The sequence below is a fragment of the Panulirus ornatus genome, chromosome 35, assembly GCF_036320965.1.
Source record: "Panulirus ornatus isolate Po-2019 chromosome 35, ASM3632096v1, whole genome shotgun sequence".
Taxonomy (NCBI): Eukaryota; Metazoa; Arthropoda; class Malacostraca; order Decapoda; family Palinuridae; genus Panulirus; species Panulirus ornatus.
In genome coordinates, this window is record NC_092258.1 from 12,096,152 (window position 1) to 12,115,369 (window position 19,218).

At 48.0% G+C, this 19,218-nt stretch overlaps 1 protein-coding gene across 1 annotated transcript in view; it reads left to right on the top strand.

Annotated features, from left to right (window-relative positions):
- The window catches only part of LOC139760160 (UDP-glucuronosyltransferase 2A3-like), a 29,079-nt gene extending 11,694 nt beyond the window's left edge, over window positions 1–17,385 (top strand). Inside the window, exons 2-10 of the mRNA XM_071683068.1 lie at window positions 828–1,055; window positions 2,127–2,257; window positions 4,098–4,303; window positions 4,885–5,063; window positions 7,885–8,076; window positions 11,286–11,423; window positions 12,997–13,081; window positions 14,961–15,177; window positions 16,322–17,385. Coding sequence (XP_071539169.1) covers window positions 840–1,055; window positions 2,127–2,257; window positions 4,098–4,303; window positions 4,885–5,063; window positions 7,885–8,076; window positions 11,286–11,423; window positions 12,997–13,081; window positions 14,961–15,177; window positions 16,322–16,610 — 1,653 coding nt within the window. The 5' untranslated portion in view covers window positions 828–839 and the 3' untranslated portion in view covers window positions 16,611–17,385. The remainder of the gene's footprint in view (window positions 1–827; window positions 1,056–2,126; window positions 2,258–4,097; window positions 4,304–4,884; window positions 5,064–7,884; window positions 8,077–11,285; window positions 11,424–12,996; window positions 13,082–14,960; window positions 15,178–16,321) is intronic.
- The last annotated feature ends 1,833 nt before the right edge of the window (window positions 17,386–19,218 follow it).

A 19,218-nucleotide genomic window follows, 5' to 3' on the forward strand; every position in this document is an offset into this window, starting at 1 on the left:
TCACTTCTCTCAAACTCTTTCATGTCAGTTTTGTGATATGGTCTCTGGTTGTTCTATCCTTGCATCTTTTGAAGAATTCTTCTCTGTTGACTTCATGAAACTTGTTTATAAACTTAAAGGTTGTGATCTGGTTGCCCCTCACTCTTCTTTCTTCCGAGATGGACAAATTTAAGGCCTCTGATCTTCCCCTGTAATTCAACTTTCATGATTCTGTTGCCATCTTTGTTGGCCTCCTCTGGACCTTCCCTTCTTAGTTCTTTGTCCTTGTCCAAATGCGATGACTAAACTTGAGCAGTATATTCTTGCTCAGGACTAACGCAGGATGTGAACAGCTTGCTGAAAGTTTCCTTATTTCGTATACTGTAGCACAATCGTATTATTTGCCAGCAGACAGTTTGTCTCCTATACGATTTATTCTGGTAAAGTGGGACTCTATCGACTGATACTCCCATGTTTCCTCTCACGCACAGAGTCACAGATCATAGCAGCTTATTTCTTGGTAGATAATATTCATATTGAGGGCGTCACTCGCTATGTCCCATCTTCATAACATATACGCAGGTCGAATTTCATCCACCTTGTATCAAACCGATCATGGTGGTTCGTTTAGGTCCCCTTGTAAGTGGATGCAATCCTTTTCCGTTTCAACCTCCCTCAAGAATCTTATCATCCGCAAACTTATTGAGGTGTTGTGCATATGTTTGTACTTTGAACATATATTATACCTCGTCTTATGTATATACACACGTACCCAACACATACACACGTACCCAACCCAGCTTACGTCAGGATACTTTCGCTAATCTTTACTACTGCCTTTGTTTCAGGGTAGAGGAAGGATGATGGCGCTGCTAGCGATCGTGTTAGCGGGCTGTGTGGCTGTGAACAGCGTTGCTGCAGTCGGTGTGGTTGATGGTGGCGTGGGCGAGGGCAACGCGGGTGACAGTGGCGGCGCGGGAGTCAAACGGGTGTTGATACTGCACCCGATGCACGCAGCCTCTCATGTCCTCACTCTGCGGGCTCTGGCCCGGGCACTGGTAGCCAACGGTCACCAGGTCAGTCAGTCAGCGAGCTGGTGACGTAACCTTATAAACACGGTGCGTGCGCAGGTGGCTGGCAGGACACCAAGCATCTTGAATGTCTGAATGTTTAGCATATTTCAGCGAATAATTCTGGTGTGGTTGTTGGCGAAGGCGGCCACATATTGTGCAAGTTGCGGACCTTACGCGAACGAGTCCATTTTTGTGGCAACACAGACCTGACTACGAGATGCATTTGTTGTCAAGATTATTTTAAGATTTAAGATGAATGTGAGTCAGATGTATGCACCATTCATGGCTATGTTATGCTGTTATCACATGTTGTCAAGGATATATATATATATATATATATATATATATATATATATATATATATATATATATATATATATATTTGTTTATATAATTTCAAGTGTTTTTCCTTGTTTTTAAGGTCGAGCTGTACCAAATTTTGGGTGGTGGTATTTCAGAATCTGGCTAGATTTTAGGCTTCAGCACCTTAGCCTTGAAGACCGTTTTGAAGCCTCCAGGGCCACTCTAACCTTACAGTTAACACTTGGTTCACTGTACTCACTCAGAGTAGGCACCTTAGCAGCTGTAGACCATCATGAAGGTACCTCAGGGTCAAAGGCAGGATCCCAAGGGTACCAGAACTACTCAGTAGTGACACACGCATTTCATTTGTCCAGCTCATCACTGATGTTACAGAACGAGGCTACAACATCTGGTGGTTCAAGTCACATCCGTGTTGGTTGGTCCGTGGAAAGTTGCGTGCGTGTGTGTGTGGGGTTGGCGCCGCGGACCATAATGAAACCTGCTTGTGGGGTGGATGACGACATCTTGTGTGACGACACCTGGCAACACTACGTCAGGAATCAAACGCCCAACTCGCTCACAACTTGTGGTCGGCTTCCCTCAAGTTGAAGAAAGTTCCAGACACGAATGTCTCTGGTTTGGAAGCACACACTGGACATATACAGGAGTTTTAAGGCCTTGGAAAGAACAGTGAGTGAAGAGAATCTGTTTGTGAACCTGTGATGGTGGTCATCAGTACCTGTGATGACCTGAGGTGGTTATCTCCTACAGGTGACGGTGGTCAGGTGGCGAGACACCCAGAGCTATCCGGCAGCCAACCACCCGGCCATCACCGAGTTCGTCCTGGCCATCAACAACTCCGATGGCACTGTGCCACACATGACTCCCGAGGACAGAGCCAGGTACACCACCTCCTCATGACACCTAACTTGTTACCAAACTCTCCCTTACACAGTTCGTCCCTCACCGATGCTGTCTGCACTGATTAACACATCCCGTCCCTCACTCTTGCTGTCTAACCTCCTGTCTATCATTAACCCATCCCGTCCCTCACTAGTGCTGTCTGACCTCTTGTCTATAACCAACCCATCCCGTCCCTCACTAGTGCTGTCTAACCTCATGTCTTTTACTAACCCATCCCGTCCCTCACTAGTGCTGTCTAACCTCATGTCTATCACTAACCCATCCCGTCCCTCACTAGTGCTGTCTGACCTCATGTCTATCACTAACCCATCCCGTCCTTCACTAGTGCTGTCTACCCACGCGTCTAACACTGCCTAACCCAACCCGTCCCTCACAAAAGGCTACGTAACTCGGCGTCTAACACAACTTAAATCACCTTGACCCTCACTGATGTTGTGTAATCCTAGATCTAACAATGTCTATCGGTGTATAAACAACTTTGTTGCTGAAGTAGATGGTTCCTGTCGTCCCTGTGCGCGCTCCACCAGCTCACCTTCCTGTTCTATCTTCCTGCTGTTCTATCTTCCTGCTGTTCTATCTTCCTGCTGTTCTATCTTCCTGCTGTTCTATCTTCCTGCTGTTCTACCTTCCCACTGTTCTATCTTCCTGCTGTTCTATCTCCCTGCTGTTATAACTTCCTTCTGTTCTACCTTCCTTCTGTTCTATCTTCCTTCTGTTCTATCTTCCTTCTGTTCTATCTTCCTACTGTTCTATCTTCCTACTGTTCTATCTTCCTACTGTTCTATCTTCCTACTGTTCTATCTTCCTACTGTTCTATCTTCCTACTGTTCTATCTTCCTACTGTTCTATCTTCCTACTGTTCTATCTTCCTACTGTTCTATCTTCCTACTGTTCTATCTTCCTGCTGTTCTATCTTCCTGCTGTTCTATCTTCCTTCTGTTCTATCTTCCTGCTGTTCTATCTTCCTGCTGTTCTATCTTCCTGCTGTTCTATCTTCCTGCTGTTCTATCTTCCTGCTGTTCTATCTTCCTGCTGTTCTATCTTCCTGCTGTTCTATCTTCCTTCTGTTCTATCTTCCTTCTGTTCTATCTTCCTGCTGTTCTATCTTCCTGCTGTTCTATCTTCCTGCTGTTCTATCTTCCTGTTCTCTTCTCTGGTTCCGGTATCCTGTTTTATTTTCACTGACTTGCTCTACCATCCTTGTGACCCGGTAAAAGAAAATATAAAGATGGCTATCATATCCTCCCTACACTTGTGCTTTTACCCAGTGTGTGCTGGGGATTTTCTTCCCTCTTGATATGCAGTTCATTCCAGTTCTGGCAACACTTGTGTTTGTATTGTACCGGGTCGTCTCCAGTGGTTGTGAGCGACTACAGATCAACAAACGCTCCTGCTATAGTATAACCCAGGTTTGATCGAGTGTAACGTCGTCTGTGTGTATGTCTTTAACAGCTTGCTCTTCTTCACGTGTCCTGTTACGATCCTTCTCGCCTGACGTTTCAGCTCTCAGCTCTCTCTCTCTCTCTCTCTCTCTCTCTCTCTCTCTCTCTCTCTCTCTCTCTCTCTCTCTCTCTCCCACCAGTGTCCCTGACCTTCTCCTCCTCGCCACTCCGCGCTGCATTCAGAGTTCTGGAATTGTCAGGAAACATGACATTTATGTACATAGGAAATATCAAGGGTTCCAGCAGTATGCCTTGAGGCACCCCACGTATTCAACACACACACACACACACACACACACACACACACACACACACCCTCACAATCAGCCTGGGCGTCTCACTCAAGCCCCACTGAGCCCTCCTCCTGCGTCCACAGCTTCGTGATGCCGCAGGAGGTGATGTGGGCCCGAGGCACGTCCCTGACCGCGCTGCCAGTTGACGCCTTCCTCACCGTCGCCGCCTTCTGCAGTACCCTGCTGGGGGACCTGCCCCTCCGTCACCACCTCCAGCAGCAGCGCTTCCACGTCGCCATTGTCGACCTTATCTATAATGAGTGTAGCCTGGCCCTGGCGCATGACCTGGGTGAGTGTGTTGTATAGCGCATGACCTGGGTGAGTGTGCTGTATAGTGCATGACCTGGATGAGTGTGTTGTGTGGTGCATGACCTGGGTGTTGTGTAGTCCGGTACATGACCTGGGTGGCGTGTAAACTGATGCATGACCTGGGTTTTGTGTATTCTGAGGCATGACCTGAATGGTGTGTAGTATGGTGCATGACCTGGATGGTGTGTAGTCTGGTGTATGACCTGGGTGGTGTGTAGTCTGGTGTATGACCTGGGTGGTGTGTAGTCTGGTGCATGACCTGGGTGGTGAATAGTCTGGTGCATGACCTGGGTGGGTAAGCAAAGTTGACGTAGTTCATGTGTGTGTGTGTGTGTGTGTGTGTGTATAGACCGGTGCCTGATATGACGTGGCGGCCTCCACCATGTCATAGTCACCTCCAATAGGTCTCCCCTCCCCACTAACTAGTCTCCCCCACTAACTAGTCTCCCCCACTAACTAGTCTCCCCCACTAACTAGTCTCCCCCACTAACTAGTCTCCCCCACTAACTAGTCTCCCCCACTAACTAGTCTCCCCCTCTCATGCGTTGTCGTCGCCTACAGGAGTTCCTGCGGTAGGGTACTGGGCCTTCACCTTCGCTGGCGGGGAGCCACAGTACACGACGGCCTTCAGCCCTCCTTCAGCCGTGCCCTTCATCCTCTCTCACTACCGGGACGTGATGACCTTCACCCAGCGCATCGCCAACCACCTCCACGCCCTCGCCAGCCATCTCGTCATGCAGGTCAGAGTGGAGCAGAATAGAATTGTGTTGTCATGAAGTTTAGTTCCATGGTCGCACTGCTGGTCGCGTTCATGATGGGTCATGGGGCTTATACTGTGTCGTTGGGTCATAGGGTCATGTTGGGTCATGTGGGTCATAGGGTGTCATGTTGGGTCATAGTGTCATATTGGGTCATAGGGTCATGCTAGGTCATAGGGTCATGTTGGGTCATAGGGTCATGCTAGGTCATAGGGTCCTGTTGGGTCATAGGGCCATATTGGGTCATAGGATCATGTTGGGTCATAGGGTCATATTGTGTCATAGGATTATATAGGGTCAGGGTCATGTTGGGTCATAGGCTCATATAGGGTCAGGGTCATGTTGGGTCATAGGGTCATATTGGGTCATAGGGTCATATTGGGTCATAGGATCATGTTGGGTCCTATAGGGTCATGTGTCATAGGGGTCATGTGTCATACGGTCATTGTGTCACATTGGATCATAGGGTCATGTTGGTCATAGGGTCATACTGGGTAATGTGATCATGTATTTTCATGAAGTCGCGCTGGGTCATGGGGTCATGCTGGGTCATGGGGTCATGCTGGGTCATGGGTCATGCTGGGTCATACGGTCATGCTCGGGCCCTAGGGTCATGCTTAGCTTATGTAATCATGCTGGGTCAATAGCTCACACTGGGTCATGAGATCATGCTAGATCATGGGTTCGTGCTGCGTAATGGGGTCATGCTGGGTCATGGGGTCATGCTGGGTCATTGGGTCACGTTTTGGTTTTTGGGTCCATCTGGGTCATGTGGTCATGCTGGATCATAAGATCATGCTGGGTTATTGGGTCACAGAGTCATGCTAGGTCAAGGGGTCACGATGGGTCTTGTGATAACGCTGGGTCACATGATCATGCTGGGTCATGTGATCATGCTGGGTCATGTGATCATGATGGGTCACATGATCATGCTGGGTCATGTGATCATGCTATGTCATGTGATCACGCTGTGTCTTATGATCACTCTGTGTCATGTGATCATGTTGCATTATGTGATCATTCTATATCATGTGATGACGCTGTGTCATGTGATCACGCTGTGTCATGTGATCACGCTGGGTCATTAGAATAAGGCCAATCAAGTTCGTTATGGAGCCAGCTTGTGTTACGAGGGCCACAGGCCATATGGAGGCATCATGTGTTATGAAGACATGTACCTCACTCAGTGTTAATGAGTCACAGAGGAGGTATATCATGTTCGCCAACTGCAAAGTCCCAGAAGGCATGTTCCCCAGCCAACACTCGAAGATAATTCCTTATTGGTACGACAGGCATGGAAGACTGTAAGATATTACCCCCAAAATTAAAAGGTGCGATAAGCACACACAAAAAAGTAATTGCCTTGAAACACCCGTAGCCTAAGATTATGGCCTTTGGCCATCAGAAACACTATACAGTGGTGGAGAAATGTTAGAAGTGAAGTGTTTACAAGCACACACAAAAAAGTAATTGCCTTGAAACCCCCGTAGACCAAGACTATGGCCTGTGGCCATCAGAAACACTATACAGTGGTGGAGAAATGTTAGAAGTGAAGTGTTTACAATCTGTACCATATACCTGGCAGGCTCAGCTGGCGACGTGGGCCTGTGGTCTGTGGCCTGCAACAGTTTGCTCGACTAATGACCCCCACCCAGCAGCTTGGGCTCAACCCGAGCTGGGGCGTGGGGTAAAGCTCCGTGGGTAGGGGTGTTATGCTCAGTGGGTATGGTTGGGAGCATACTCTCTCGTTGGTGAGGATGGGGATATGTTCAGTGGGTATGGATGGGGTCACGCTCCATGGGTAGGAATGGGGTCACGCTCCGTGGGTATGGATGGGGACATGCTCCCTGGGGATGGGTGGGGTCACGCTCCATGGATAGGAATGGGGACATACTCCCTGGGGATGGATGGGGTCACGCTCCGTGGGTTGGGATGGGGACATACTCCCTGGGGAGGGATGGGGTCACGCTCCGTGGGTTGGGATGGGGACATACTCCCTGGGGATGGTTGGGGTCACGCTCCGTGGGTTGGGATGGGGACATACTCCCTGGGGATGGTTGGGGTCACGCTCCGTGGGTTGGGATGGGGACATACTCCCTGGGGATGGTTGGGGTCACGCTCCGTGGGTTGGGATGGGGACATACTCCCTGGGGATGGTTGGGGTCACGCTCCGTGGGTTGGGATGGGGACATACTCCCTGGGGATGGTTGGGGTCACGCTCCGTGGGTTGGGATGGGGACATACTCCCTGGGGATGGTTGGGGTCACGCTCCGTGGGTTGGGATGGGGACATACTCCCTGGGGATGGATGGGGTCACGCTCCGTGGGTTGGGATGGGGACATGCTCCCTGGGGATGGGTGGGATCACGCTCCATGGATAGGGATGGGGACATGCTCCCTGGGGATGGATGGGGTCACGCTTGATTTGTTTTTCTTTATAGTGCTAACAACAGGTAAATTTAGCAAGATTTAGTGAAACCTTGATAAAAAATGAATATCCTCACCTATATAGGTGAATATTCAGGAAATATTCTCCCACAAGAAAAAATATAGGAAATTATCAATTAAGTTTCTAAAACATCTTTTTGTAACAAGTGGGAAGGTGAGTCCCAGTAGCCCATCTGTGAAGCTCTCCTGTTGATCTCACAGTTGACGCCGGGCAGCCCTTCTGTGTACCTTGGACCCTCTCACATTACCAAGCTTTCTCTATCAGCTCCCCTTCTCCTCCACCTCTACTTCCTCCTCCTCTTCCTCCTACTCCTCCCGGAGATCGAGTATCACACCTTTACCCACGTCTGCTGCAGGTCCAGCTGGCGGTGACAGGGTACCAGATCCGCCGGTACCTCCCGTCGTGTCCACCGCCGTCCACCCTGCTGGCCGACATGTCCGGCATGTTGATCAACTCCCACCCTGCGCTGGACTACCCTCGGCTCTTGCCTCCTTCCTTCATCAATGTGGGCGGCCTCCAGGTCCACCCACCCCGCCCACTGCCGCAGGTACGCCACACCGCCCCTGACCCACACACCCACTCTCACTGTATCGAAGAATCTAGTGGATAGATTACTGAATTAATGAACAGAAATGTAAGCACGTAAGATTTTTGCATTTTATGTTTCGCATGGACATATTTACAGTATTATTTCAGTTTTTGTAAAAACCTCCATGAACATGTTTAAGAGTCCTTTTGATTTATTGTTTATGTATTTATGATGTTTTTATTACCTGACATTCTCCAGTGGTGTTAACCAGGTTAGTGGATTTGTCTGTCATCTGTGTATATAACATAACAATCCGCGAATGCTAGCAGAAACGATTGCCAGACTCTGCCGGAGGCGAAGCTGCACAGAAAACTATATATCTGCTCAGGGAGTAGAGTGTAGATGTAGGGTCTTTGGTTTATGGTTGGTTTGCGAAGTGAGAGACATGGAGCGTGCTTTGGTAAAGAGATAAGAGGTGGTGAAGGCCTTAAGGAAGATGAAATGTGGCAAGGCGGCTGAAATGATGGTATTGCAGTTGATGTTATAAAGAGAGGAGGTGACTGTGTTGTTGCTTGGTGTTTGTTGAGATTTTCAGTATATGTATGGATCATGGTGAGGTGCTTGAGGACTCAGAATGCATGTATAGTGCCACTGTATAAAGACAAAGGGAGATGAAGGTTTCTTCAGACTACAGAGGTATAACTTTGTTGAATATACCTGATATTTTGTATGGGAGGGCATTGATTGAGAGGGGTGAGGGACGTACGGAGCATCAGAATGGGTAGGAGCAGTGTGGCTTCAGAAGTGGTAGGGAATGTTAGGATCAGGTGTTTATATTGAAGTATGTGTGTGAGAAATACTAAAAGAAGCAGATGGATTTATATTTGGCCTATATGAATTTAGAGAAAGCATATGGTAGGATTGATAGAGATGACTTGTGGAAGGTATTAAGAATATACAGTTTGGGAGGAAAGCTGCTAGAAGTAGTAAGGCATGTGTACGAGTAGGAAGAGAGGAAGGTGAATGGTTCCATGGGAAGGTTGGTCTGCGGCAGGGGTGTGTGAAGTCACCATAGCTGTTTGATTTGTGTATTTAATGGGGTGTTGAGGCAGGTAAATGCGAGATTCTTGGAGATAGGGGCGAGTATGCAGTCTATAAGGGAAGAGAGGGCCTGGGAAGTGGGTCAGTTGTTGTTCACCAATGATACAGCATTGATGGCAGATTCGAGTGAGAAACTACAGAAGTTGGTGACTGAGTTTGGAAGAGTATGTTAAAGGAGGAAGTTGAGAGTAAATGTGAATAAGAGCAAGGTTATTAGGTTTATCAGGGAAGAGGGACAGGTTAGCTGAGGTGTGAGTTTGAATGGAGAAAACCTGGAGGAAGTGAAGTGTGTTAGATACTTGGAGTGGATATGTCAGCGAATGGAACCATGGATGCGGAAGTGAGATGTAGGATGGGTGAAGGGGCGACGGTTCTGGGAGTGATGAAGAATGTGTAGAAAGAGGCATCGTTATCTGGGAAGGCAAAAATGGATATGTTTGATGGTATAGTAGTCTCAATAGCATTATATAGATGCGAAACATGGGCTATAGATAAGACTCTGTGGAGGAGGGTGGATGTGTTGAAAATGAAATATTTTAGGACAATATATGTCGTGAGGTGGTTTCATCGAATAAGTAATGTAAGGGGTAAGAGAGATGTGTGGTAATAAAAATAGTGTGGCTGAGAGTGCTGAAGAGGGTGTGTTGAAATGGTTTGGCCAATGGAGAGAATGAGCGAGGAGATCTCAACAGAGAGGATATGTGTCATAAGTGGAGGGATCAAGGAGAATGGGGAGACCAATTAAAGATGGAAGGACGGAGTGAAAATCTTTTTTAGCCATCGGGGGTCTTAAAATGCAGGAGGGTGAAAGGCGCGCACGGATTAGAATGAATTGGGACGATGTGGTATACAGGAGTCGATGTGCTGTCGATGGACCGAACCTGAACATGAGAAACGTCCGGGTTAAACCATGAAAAAGATCTGTGGGGCCATGTTGTGCATTACACATGACAGCTAGAGTGCATGTGAGCGGATGTGGCCTTTCTTCGTCTGTTCCTGGCGGTACCTCACTAACGCAGGAAACTAAGTCTTAAGAACTAGTGTCAAAGTAAGTTTCTCACGTAGCTCTTTAGTTAGGAGTGAAAGGAAACAGTGCCAGTGTTTAGGGTAAAAAGCACTATGGTCCCCAACGACTTGAGGCCACAGACAAAAACATGGAGTTAAAATTTCATTTTTTTTTTTTTTTTTTGCCAGGGAACATTGATCAAAATTTATCAGATCAATTTTTTCTCGAGATCATAAAAATCCAAATTTAAAGTCAAGGTCAGTTTAGGGATAAATGCTCCTCTGTTCATAGTGTGATGGCCAGCCGAGCTAGGATGTTGGTATGTATATTACGTACGGGTGGCCTAAATCATCTTTGACCCAAGTGTATATACCTGGCTTACCTTCTCAAGCCATCGATCAAGCGGCTGGAGCTAGAGTCACTGCCTCACTCACCTGCACTCACTCATTTAAACCTCGAACTTCACGTTCAGTTTCCATCCAGCACGCCTTCAGTCTCCAGTCAGCCTCGTCCTTATCCACACCGAAGACTGCGTTTTATTGATTCGCTCGAGTTCGACCTTCTAACAGGTTGGAGGTTCATCAGCTTATACGTCGCGCTCCTTAAAGGTTGAGAGGAATGCAACACGTCTCTCAAAACGACTAGTGAGAAGGTGGCCCTTTTCTCACAGGACTCTGAGGGATATTCATTCGACGACCTGAGAGAATACGTCACATTCCTGATGGACTGTAAACACGTCTTAAGCCAGAGGATACGGGAGATCACATTACATTGCCTGGGTAGTGGGAAACATGTCGCATCCCTTGACTGAAGAGCTTGCATCATTTTCTTTGAGGACTGGCAAGAACTCCACTTCCCATCGGCACTGGGGATGATAGGAGGACTGGGAGGACCTGTCAGTTTCCTGAGGACTGGGAGGACCTGTCAGTCTCCTGAGGACTGGGAGAACCTGTCAGTCTCCTGAGGACTGGGAGAACCTCTCTGTCTCTTGAGGACTGAGAAGGTCGCGTCACTTCCACTTGGGTTTAGCTGTGGGTTTTGAGGGCCATCATTTTCACAGGTCAGGGATCACCTGATGGTCTCGGTTCACTCCCATGTTATGTGTTGTTATCGCCACCAGGATCTGGAGGAGTGGATGGGAGGCTCGGGTCCAGCCGGCACCATCCTCTTCACCATGGGCTTCATCTTCAACTCCCACGTCGTGCCAAGCGACGTCATAAACAACTTCATGAGGGCGTTTGGTAGACTTCCACAAAGGGTAAGTGTGTGTGTGTGTGTGTGTGTGTGTGTGTGTGTGTGTGATTACGTGCATTACATGGAGGACGTCTTACACCAGTGGGGCCCCACTGTCATTACAGGGTCTTCAACGTTCTTACATTCTCCACATTCACTCTATCGTCACGTACCCACTCAGATCCCTCACGACTCTTGTTACTACATGGGCGGGTCTCCAGGTCTTCTGACACGTCTCTGGCTTAATATCTTGTTCCATCATCTTATCTATCTGTTCCTTGTCTATTTCACTGAACAACTCAAAGACGTTTATTGAGTTCCGGTTCCCTTGCTCTCTTCCAGCTTGCGTAAACCTATGGGTTGCTCTCCTTTCCCATCAGCTGGACGCTGGACTTCCTCTACCAAGCCATGATGTGCCCTCAAGTCACTCTCCTCTCGTTCGGGTTCACTACAGTTTCTGCTGTAGATAAGTTTCTGAGCATCTCTCACCGAGCATGTGCTTGAAGGCAGCCCCAGTGACGACCTGGAGATAAGTCCCATTCTAACCGACCACTCCTCCTGATGTGGTACCTACATGAACTCCTCACACTGAAACTATGCTTATTTCTAAGTGCATTCCTCTACAGTAGTCATCCTCATGTCTGTAGTTCACTGCAATTTTTCCCTCGACCATTTTTCTCGAAGGATTTGTGGCTGGGGTGTCACTGTTTAGTGGAGAATTAGAGGAACTTCTTTTCTCCCTCTTAACTTTTAACTTTGACGGATGGTGTCCTCTGCTTCGTTAGAGGCGGTGTCTCTCTCCCATCCATGTTCTGGACCAAGCAACGTACACTACCACCACCACCACACAACACTTACACGCAGTCCAAGAGATTGGGGACCCACGATTATTAAGACTCCTTCTCCGTGCAGTACAAATAGATGAATGACACCGTAGTCCACCTCTCACGGCACCCGTCGCCTTTGTGAGTGTAGGTTTACCAGCGAACACCACACAGAAGAGATAACACGTCAGGACAGGGACATTAAGGGTACATAACTAAGGCTGCAGATGACTGGTAAACAGTTCCACCTACGCGATGGAGGTCAGTCGTCATATAACCTGTTATATAGTTATATAGCCTGTTATATAGTCGTTATATAGCCTGTTATATAGTCGTTATGTAGCCTGTTATATAGTCGTTATGTAGCCTGTTATATAGTCGTTATATAGCTTGTTATATAGTCGTTATGTAGCCTGTTGTATAGTCGTTATGTAGCCTGTTATATAGTCGTTATATAGCCTGTTATATAGTCGTTATGTAGCCTGTTATATAGTCGTTATGTAGCCTGTTATATAGTCGTTATATAGCCTGTTATATAGTCGTTATATAGCGTGTTATATAGTCGTTATGCAGCCTGTTATATAGTCTGTTATATAGCCTGTTATATAGTCGCTATATAGCCAGTGTAGTTGTTATATAGCCTGTTATATAGTCGCTATATAGCCAGTGTAGTGTCGTCTGCCACTTGCGGTACACAACACCATAGCTCAGTATTGTCAGTATTATCAGTGTTGCCAACAGTATGGCTGGCGTTGATGCTAAGTCTTCTTTCAGGTGTTGATGAAGCTGGAGGGGACGTACCCAAGGCCGCCGCCCAACGTCAAGGTGGTCTCCTGGATCCCCCAGCAGGATGTTCTCGGTGAGTGGCAAGGGCATTTGGCCACGGGTGGTGGGGAGTGGCCTGGGGGTGGTAAGGAGTGGCCAGAGGATGACGGGACGTGGCCAGAGGATGGCGGGGCGTGGCCAGAGGATGGCGGGATGTGGCCAGAGGATGGCGGGGCGTGGCCAGAGGATGGCGGGGCGTGGCCAGAGGATGGCGGGGCGTGGCCAGAGGATGGCGGGGAATGGCCAGAGGTGGCGAAAAGTGGCCAGGGATGGCGAGAAGTGGCCAGAGATGGCGGGGAGTGGCCAGGGGGCTGGTAATGACCAGATGTGATGGGGTGTCTTAGGGACGGAAGGGAGTGTCAAAGAATGGCAGGGAGTGGGCGGGAGGTAGGGAAGGGGGGTTACTGTAAAGGGAGACAGTTGGGGAGAGATGGGTGTAGTTTAGTGGGGGGAGACAGGTGGAAGGAGAGATGGGTGTAGTTTAGTAGGGGAGACAGGTGGAAGGAGAGATGGGTGTAGTTTAGTGGGGGAGACAGGTGGGAGGAGAGATGGGTGTAGTTTAGTAGGGGAGACAGGTGAGAGGAGAGATGGGTGTAGTTTAGTGGGGGAGACAGGTGAGAGGAGAGATGGGTGTAAGTTTAGTGGGTCTTGTTCTGGAGTGGAAGTGTGTGGGAGATCCAGGTAATGCCACCACTCTCTTCCTCTGTCTGCCATTGTCTTTGTGTTCACCTGTTTATATTTTTGATGTCCTTGTTTCCGTCTGCCGACTCACTCTCTCGCACTCACGATACGCGACAACACACGTAACTCTGATGTCTTAAACTGTAGCTCCTCTAGCGGTGGACGCTACGCGGAAGCCCCTACTGATTGGGATAATCTCATCGAAAGTTGTCCGTTGATCACCTCTCACTATACGTGTTTCCCTGGCAAGAAACCAGGCCTTGTAGCGCCTGAGAGAGAGAGAGAGAGAGAGAGAGAGAGAGAGAGAGAGAGAGAGAGAGAGAGAGAGAGAGAGAGAGAGAGAGAGCAAACTTTCTCTCGTCAGGTTCCGGGTGTGGAGCAACACAGACTCCAGTGTTGATGACTGGTGTCAGGGAGACGTTCACGGGGAACCGAACCTGACATAGAAAACGGGCAACTAAGGAAATCAACATTTTTGTTGGGAGCCACAATTGGACAATGAGAACCCGAGGTAATTGTGGGACTGGGGGAGCAGTTATGTTGTTAGGAGCGTAATTCCGGTTTATGACATTCCCCTTGTGTTTCTGCTGTCGCTGGCTGAGGCGTGGGTCTATCAGGTTGCCAGCAGGAGCAGGAAGAGTGAGCCAGGAGTAAGAGGAGGAAAGAGGTGTGTGGAAAGGAAAACAGGTATGAGGTGAGTGAGGAAGGCAGCGATGCTTTCAGTATGTTAAGAAGGAACTTTGCTTTACGAGATAAACATCACCGTGACACATATTTAATTATCGATCATTATTGCAAGGGATATGTTTAATAAGGTACTGTAAAAGTAAAGATAATGAACATTAATATTAAACGTATTATTCGTGGGTGTATCGCAAGATGATCCTTATGTGAAGGTTTCATGCGTCATACCAAAGACTCTGACACCAGAGTGTGTGTGGTGTTGACCAATTGAGGAAAGTTGTTTAGAGACACCAGGTCGAATGTCTGGCTGGGCAGTAGTGCTGACAATAAAGTGAAAAACAAGTGTGTTTGACACAGTATGCATGAGGAGAACTAGAGAACCGAAGAGATGGACAGAGTTGTCCCCACAGTGAGTTTTAAGCTCCTTTGACTTCATACCAGAGACAAGGAAGATAAGGAAGGTGGATAGACGTATGTGAAGCAGAGTCGACGAGATGTAGATTCGTTTGAGGGTCCGACAGTAAGATAATTTCAACTTCTTGTCGCAGGGCACAACAGGACGGTACTTTTCTTCACCCACTGTGGCATGCACGGGGTGCTGGAGGCATTGTATCACGGCGTCCCTATGGTGGGGATGCCCATCTTCGCCGACCAGCAGGACGTCCTAGTGAGGCTGCAGGAGCGGGGCGTGGCCAGGGGCGTCCACAAGGAAGCCTCAGAGGAGGAGATCTACCAGGCCATCGTCCACGTCCTCAACAACACAAGGTGAGATACTGCCGGCTGTGCAAGTGTCACTAGGGTGTCGACATCATCTTCGGTCTAGACAATCTATTGAATTTGTAAACTGATTCAGGTTCAAGAGGCAAAACTTACACAGTCGAGAGGTTAGTTACTGTAGCGTCATTTTTCTGTGGAGAGACTCTTGAGGAAATGAAAAGGATCATTATAATCGTCATCCCGAAGGTTAATTACTGATCATGTCTCGGCATTCGCACTTATGTCTTCGTCCTGTGCTTCACAGGTAAGTATGGTGTCCGTTAAGTTTGTATTGCAACGTGACATTAAGACCCATTTCCCTCATATAAATAGTTATGCAACGCAACGCCATGGTTCTGTGGGGATTCAGCAGTTTTGAGGCTGCGCCCCACGTAAGAACAGAATAAGTTGGACTCCTCTGAGTTCCAGAAGGTCCCCATTGGCGCTGCTGTACTCTTTTTCGTTCGCTGACAGATACACAAAGTTTATGACTACGTGCAGTGGACGGGGACATGTGTGGTAGATTATGTTAGTGGGGTGGGCACAGGAGTGAGTGAGTAGTCGCTGTCTTCAATATGACGGCTGCATTTTAGCATGAGGGGGTCTAGTTATATGGTGAAACGGTGTCAATAATGTTTCGGAGAAGAATGGTGTCTAGAACGCAGACGGAGAAAGTGCAACTTATAAATGCCTCGGGTGTGTAATTCCAAGCGAGTGTTTATGTCTGGTGGAGTGAAGGCTAGGATTGCTTTGGAGCGCGGGGCGGCTGTCCGGTCTTTGAGTCATGACAGTGTGAATACATAGTATTATTGTAGTCTACTGTGGAGGGCGGGAGATGTGTGTGTGTGCGAGAGTAAAAGTTACTAAAGTGAGAAAGGAAAGTTTTTCTGCATGGGGTCTCTTGGTTGGTTATGAAAAGGTTAGGATGAGAATATAGTTCACCTACGAAGAATTGTGTGCAGAGCATATTGAAGTGTGATTGAAATGGCAGTATAGTGTTTCGATACGTAAGTGTTGACTGGTTATGGCTGCTAAACTGGTGATTATTCCAAGTGCTCTGTTTTGTCCTACAGTCAAAGTCAGCGCATGTTTCGCGACTTGTTTATATCATTCCCTCATATGCATATATTCATATACTTTCTCTCTAACACAGCTACCGGAACAACGCGCGCCGGATGTCGAAGATATTGTGGGATCAGCCACAAGACCCGCTGCATCACGCGGTGTGGTTGGTGGAGCACGTCGCCGCCACCCGCGGCGCCCAACACCTCAAGTTCTCAGCCAGACACCTCAACTTCTGCCAGTTCTTCGGGTTGGACGTGATAGCCTTCCTCGTAGCGGTCCCGCTCTGCCTCTGGTACTGCCTGCTGCCTCTTCTCAAGTGTCTGGTTACCAAGCTTATCTTTGTTGGGAATTACAAAAATAAGTTGAAGGTAACTTGATCGTCAAGAGATCGTGAAGGAGGATTTTCGTACATGATGTCAGAACTGATGGTTCTGTCACCTCTCCCATGCATATTTTACAGGAGAGAAAAAAAAAAAAGTGATTTGTTTCATGTTCATTGTGAAAGGTTCCAAAGTAATTACCTCATTAGTATTAGTGACGACTGTATAGTGTGTTCGGTGTGCAGGGGACCGCGAGTTCCGTTCATAATGATTAAAGATGTTTTTAAGTGTTTACTAATAATGTAATTAGAATGTAATTACTTTTGCTAAACGTGATATTGTTTCCTATATCTCAAAAGAGGAAAGTAATGTCTAGATATATTTTTAATGATTACTAACCATTTTATATGTTCTATTGATGTGCGTTTCGTATGTATGATTTAGATCAAGTATTTATCAAGCAGATAAAGGAATTTGTCTAGAATGAAAAAAATCAGTTTGGGATCGGGAAGGGCCCGAAGGGGTCCTCAGACTCATCTCGCACCAGGGCCCACAACTTTGTAAGGCCACTACTGATTAGTGCACACTTCTCAACTTTATGCAGTTCCCACCACGTACGTTACATAGGAGGCAAGTTCACCCTTCACGACAAAAGCTTTACAGTGGCATTTTCTGTATGTATATATAATCAAAGAAAATGGGCATCCAGAAGGTGCAGTTAACTTAAGTATTAACTGCAGGTGAAAAAAAAAAAATACTCTGGTTTGTCCATTGTTATTTCTTCTTAACAGTAAATGATGTTACTGGGAAATTAATAAATATATTTTTACAATTCGTATTTCCATAATCCTGATGAAAGTGTTTATCTAAGAATAGAAAATAAGTGAAGACATAATACAGACGTTTACGGATAAACAAACAGGATACACAATCGAGATTAAGTGGGACACGAACAACAGTGTCAACTTTCCGAGAGAACTTGCCTTTCTACTGACAGAGCGCATGACGCTCGCTCAAAAAGAGGTCCGTAATACATTAGTCAACATTACTCATAGGGATATACGAAATATGATGCATAGATACATATAAACATCCTCCATCTCCCTCCCGAGGGGGAAGACCTGTTTGAACAGGCGTTCCATTAGCTTACGTCTGCGGTAGATATATCTGAAAGGTCTTTATGTTTGCCTCCCACAGGGGATGATGTCTCGTCCACTGGCGTTTGAGGAAGGGGGCGGGTTTGAGACGATAGTGTTGACTGGCTAGGTCGCGGGGCATGGTGGTGGTGAAGGGAGTGTGAAGTGGCTCGCTGGAAACTGCGGTTTCTCCAAAATACCCCACAGTGGGTTGTGGAACTTGATTTGGTAGTCCCAGTGGCGACCGATACCTACGATTATCCCTGTTATATCCCACTGCTTCATGATATCTTGGAAGCGGATAGGCTCCCCAAGCTTCGAATTGGGAGGCAGGGAGCTGGCGTTGCTTCCGCGTTCTGCTGCAGTGTGAGCTGTCGTCCATCACACTCGTCCCCGGCGTCCTACCACTAGGGAGTTAAGGAGCGGCCGTGTGCTGGCATGGGTGTATGCAGCGGGTGACCGGCCTCCTGGGCGGGACCGTTGTGTACCTGCATCAGTCATCGGTCGAAGTTTTCATCCTCTAGGCAGTCAATACTGGTGGTCTTGATAACGAGGTGCTTCACCTGCTTCACACAGGCCTCTGCATGATCGTTGGCTCGCAGGTAATACAGTGATGAGACGTGGTGAGTCACGCGATGCCAGACCCAACGCTTGGGAAATGCACGAAGTTCGGAGCTGTGGAGAACTGAAGTCCACCGAGACTACCACATCAAGTCTTCTCCTTTAGACGCTGGGGACGTGGGTTCTCCACGGCGTCCAGTGTGTAGTCGTTCAAAATGGGCACCAGCGGCTTGTGATCGATGAGTAGATTGAAGTGTGGTAGATCTAGCAAGTACAGCCAGCACTTGTTCATGGTCCACACAGCGGCCACGAGTTAACGCTATAATGGCATATCTTGTCTCCGCGTCGCAAAGAAAACGAGAGCCTACAATTGTCACCGCGGCGCTGAAGAAGGGCGTATCGCACACCTTTCAGGGGTAAGGCGTCAGTCAGAAGAACTGCAGGAAGGGCGGGATCGATGTGGGCGAGAACTGAAATCGAGGCCAGGGCTTGTTTCACTTTCTCGAATGATATATGGTGGTCGGGGGTTCACACGAAATCATTGCTGCGGCTGGGAAGGAAGCGGAGGGTGTTTGCTGCTCTGCTCGGGGTGAAGTGTGTTGGCTGGTTCACTAGACCCATAAGTTACCCGACGTTCGTAATGTTGACGGTGGTCGGGAAATCCGCAATAGCAACTCGCCTTATCTAACTCGGTAGTCACAGTCTCTGCTGCGATGCCAGACCCACAAACCACGGCAGACTGACAGGCATACACAAACTTGCGGCGGCTCACTGTTATGCCGAGCTTGTAGCATCACTGAAGGATCTCCCGGACTGTGCAAGTCGAGTCTCACACGAGCGCACCGTCCACGACCCTGGCACAGTTGTTGACACCTTCAAGTGCGATGTCGCCACGTCTGTAAAATTCGTCCCATGTGGACACGAATCCCATGGGACCACGTAGAAACTTGTAACGTCCCCCACGGCGT